Source organism: Gadus chalcogrammus, chromosome 9 (assembly GCF_026213295.1).
Source record: "Gadus chalcogrammus isolate NIFS_2021 chromosome 9, NIFS_Gcha_1.0, whole genome shotgun sequence".
Lineage (NCBI taxonomy): Eukaryota > Metazoa > Chordata > Actinopteri > Gadiformes > Gadidae > Gadus > Gadus chalcogrammus.
In genome coordinates, this window is record NC_079420.1 from 7,355,170 (window position 1) to 7,358,712 (window position 3,543).

The 3,543-nt window shown below is 47.3% G+C and overlaps 1 protein-coding gene across 1 annotated transcript in view; it reads right to left on the reverse strand.

Annotated features, from left to right (window-relative positions):
• Positions 1 to 2,484, reverse strand: part of LOC130389087 (neuronal cell adhesion molecule-like) — a 28,008-nt gene extending 25,524 nt beyond the window's left edge. Inside the window, exon 1 of the mRNA XM_056598751.1 lies at positions 2,430 to 2,484. Coding sequence (XP_056454726.1) covers positions 2,430 to 2,484 — 55 coding nt within the window. The remainder of the gene's footprint in view (positions 1 to 2,429) is intronic.
• Positions 2,485 to 3,543: the final 1,059 nt, after the last annotated feature.

The window sequence follows — 3,543 nt, forward strand, 5'->3', positions numbered from 1 at the left end:
AATCTCCTGAACCTGTGAGCAGCCCGGGTGTGAGCTGCTGCCTTTGAGGCCATCTGCCACCACTCGAATCTCCACTGAACACCCGAAGACAGGCTGGGCTGAAAACCTGCTACAGGGTCGCCTGTAGTGCTTCCATGGTCATTTCGTTCACCCTGAACTGTTTGTTTTTTAATTGGACATATTTTTTTTAGCCCTTGATTGATAAACCACCCCCGAGGGGCGTCCATGTTGTTTTAAGATGTACGAGGTTTTCGTCTTGCGGTGCTACACTATTTGTTTTTTCTAATTACTGACAAAATTGTTATTGCGAGTCAGGGAGAACGACGGTTCAACTTCAGCCGACCGACTGGTCCTGTGTTTCAACTCCCTCTCAGCATCACGTGATGAACCACACACACACACACACACACACACACACACACACACACACACACACACACACACACACACACACACACACACACACACACACACACACACACACACACACACACACACACACACACACACACACAATCAAAGGACACTGTGGAGGTACCCCGAAAGCTCTGCGGCCTTCTGCGTGGCCTGGAGGGGATGTGTTTATTGTGGTGGATGGGGGGGGGGAGCTGGTGGTTGGGGTGGATTGGTGGGGGGGGGGGGGGGTGGAAGGGGTGGTCTCTGGCCCTGAATGCTGCCGCTCACAATAACCTCTTCACGCCTCACTGCGTCCCAAACAGGCAGCTCATTCTGCAGCTTCTGACTATGGCCATCTATGTATTCCTCTGTCACTCTGCCTCCCTCTCTCTATCTGCCTCCCTCCCTCCCCCTCTCCCCCTCTCCCCCTCTCCCCCTCTCTTTCTCTCTCTCTCTCTCTCTCCTCTCTCTCTCCTCTCTCTTCTCTCTCTCTCTCTCTCTCTCTCTCTCTCTCTCTCTCTCTCTCTCTCTCTCTCTCTCTCTCTCTCTCTCTCTCTCTCTCTCTCTCTCTCTCTCTCTCTCCCCCCCTCTCTCTCTCTCTCTCTCTCTCTCTCTCTCTCTCGTTCTTTTTACTTCCGGATTTATCTCCCCCGTATTCATTCTGCATCTCTCTCTCGCTCCCAGTTGCACAGTGGTCATTGAAAAGTGTAGCATCAGCCACTCTCGCCTGGAGCCAAGGCTTGCATTGAGCGCCCTGTTCACAACAACAGCAACAACCACAACAACAACAACAACTGCCAGGACCACATAACAGAGAGAGAGAGAGTGAGATAGAGAGAGTGAAAGGGGAGGGGGGGATGAATCATCAAAATCTCCAACATGAATTACTCACATATTGGTGTTTCTAAATCATCAGACAAAAACAGATTGTGGGCTGTATTGGATTTTCATTTATATATTTTGTTACGCACGATACGTGAAAGTAAAGGTAAAAATACACAAATATGATAAGTTAGGAAATTCATTGCAAGAGTTAATTATTATTAAGCATATAATAGGAACAGTTGGTGAATTCTTTCCCAGAGCAATTTTCCTTAAAACACAACACTAATTATGTTTTTTTCCAATGTAACACGGAAGAACCAGAGCATTGTACTATCTTCCAAGAAAATCAGTTGGCAGCTTGAAGCAGTAGAGGAGGCAGAGTAAGCCCAGAGAGGATCCAACTCCCCCAACAAGCACTGTGTTGTGCTGCAATCATGGGCATGCGTGTGTGTGGGAATGTGTGTGTTTGTGTGTGAATGCATGTGTGCATGCGTGTGTATCTGTGCGTGTGGTAGGATCGTCTCCCCTCACACACCAGCAAGTGGTAGACACATATCACATCATGTCACTTCCACTCACACCACATTAGATCAACTACGCCACTGGGTCACATACAGCCACACACAAACTCACACACACAAACACACACACATAGCAATCAAACCTGACGCACTGCGAAAATAGGCTAAAGAGGGTCACTTCCAACGCACGGCGGGATTTAGTCAAGTCAATTCTTGAGGGCCCCAATGCACTGCTAGAGTCGATGCAGCCTGAGAATTGTTAATTTTCCCCATTCCTTGTTAATTTTCTGTGTGCCGTTAGGGAATTGTCAGCCTTCCCATGCGCTCCATTATGATGCATTATGCTGCAAGAAAGAGAAACTAAGTGCGTTCCAAGCTTTAAGTGCTGCCCGGCCTCTTTAGCCTATCAACACCTACTGGAATCAACGGGCGACAACGGCGTTACCTTGACAACCACAGGCTTCTGTTTTTACTACTATCTGTCCGATCGCACTAGCCGTTCGAGTGTGGGCGGTGCCTTTCAAACCGTAGCCGAGAGAGACACCAGTTGCCAGAATGCGGGTCTAATTCTGACCTTTTTCCTCTTGTGGGTGGGCGGGCTAGCCTCACCGAACAGGGCTTTTAAAGCAGCGATCGGGGGGGATACAGGCAAGGGCACGCAATCGGATCTGAAAGACGTCCTTGTACGGGCATCTGAGCTGTGCAGAGTGTTAAAACTTGCATCAAAGTTTTTCTTCCACATGTTGGCAATATTTGAAGAAGTTAAGCTGCGGCGTTACAGACACTTGCCAGACTGGCTGGTTGGAGCGTGTGTTTACTTCCTGTCGCAGAGAAATGCCACTGAGAGGAAGAAGAACGACTGATGCCCGGAGGTGGAAACATTGACACTGTTTTGGAAAATGATGGCGGGGGTTTTAAATGTCAAGAGAGCAGCGGATGGGAACGGATAATTCATCAAATAAAAAGTGTTTGTTACTTACCAGAGAAGGATGAATTCCTCTCCTTTTCCCTGGATGTATTCCGGTTTATTCCTCAAATCTGAAGAAAAGCAAAGCAACAGCAGAATATTAGGAATGCAGTTTATTCTACAAGGACAGAAGTCAACGTTGTTAAGCAGACGTGCTTCGGAATAATCCCTTATCCGATAGGGTTGATATGCCCTGCTATGCATATTTTCTTCCAAACACAAATATCCTCTTGCCTCCCAATGGGCCAAGCTCTCCCTTTCTGCTATTGCTATAATCTACCAATTATCAGCCGCCTTCCCTTGATTACACACAGCACACTGCTCCTATGAATCGTCTTTGTCATTTAGAGGTAGTTTCACGCGTATAAGTTGCCCGAGAACATCTGTGTGCCCATCCGAAAATCTGCACCACACACACAATTCCCCAAACGCCTGGCGGTTCCAAGCTGATTCTGGTCACTCCGTGAACATGTGGTGTTAACATAAGCGATAAATCAAAGGGAATGCGCGCCAGGATACTGATTAACTTTATCGTGCATGATTGGCAGCATGCACCAGGCTGATAGAAAATCCGCAGTTGATTACTCAGAATGATGGAGGCAGAGGGCTTTTGTGCTACATCGGCATTCTATTTCTCTTCTATTGGATTCTCTCCTTTCTTCGTATTGCTCTCTCTGAGCTCCCCTTTCCATGGCTATTTGTTATGTGTTGTTATTCAGTTTGTCCATTTTATTTTTCTGCCTACCCTTGTTATCTCCACTAATAGCTAACTCTGGACTTATTCAGTGGCAGCTCCTAATCCTCTCCTTTTGCTCTCTCCTCTTCTCTCTATTC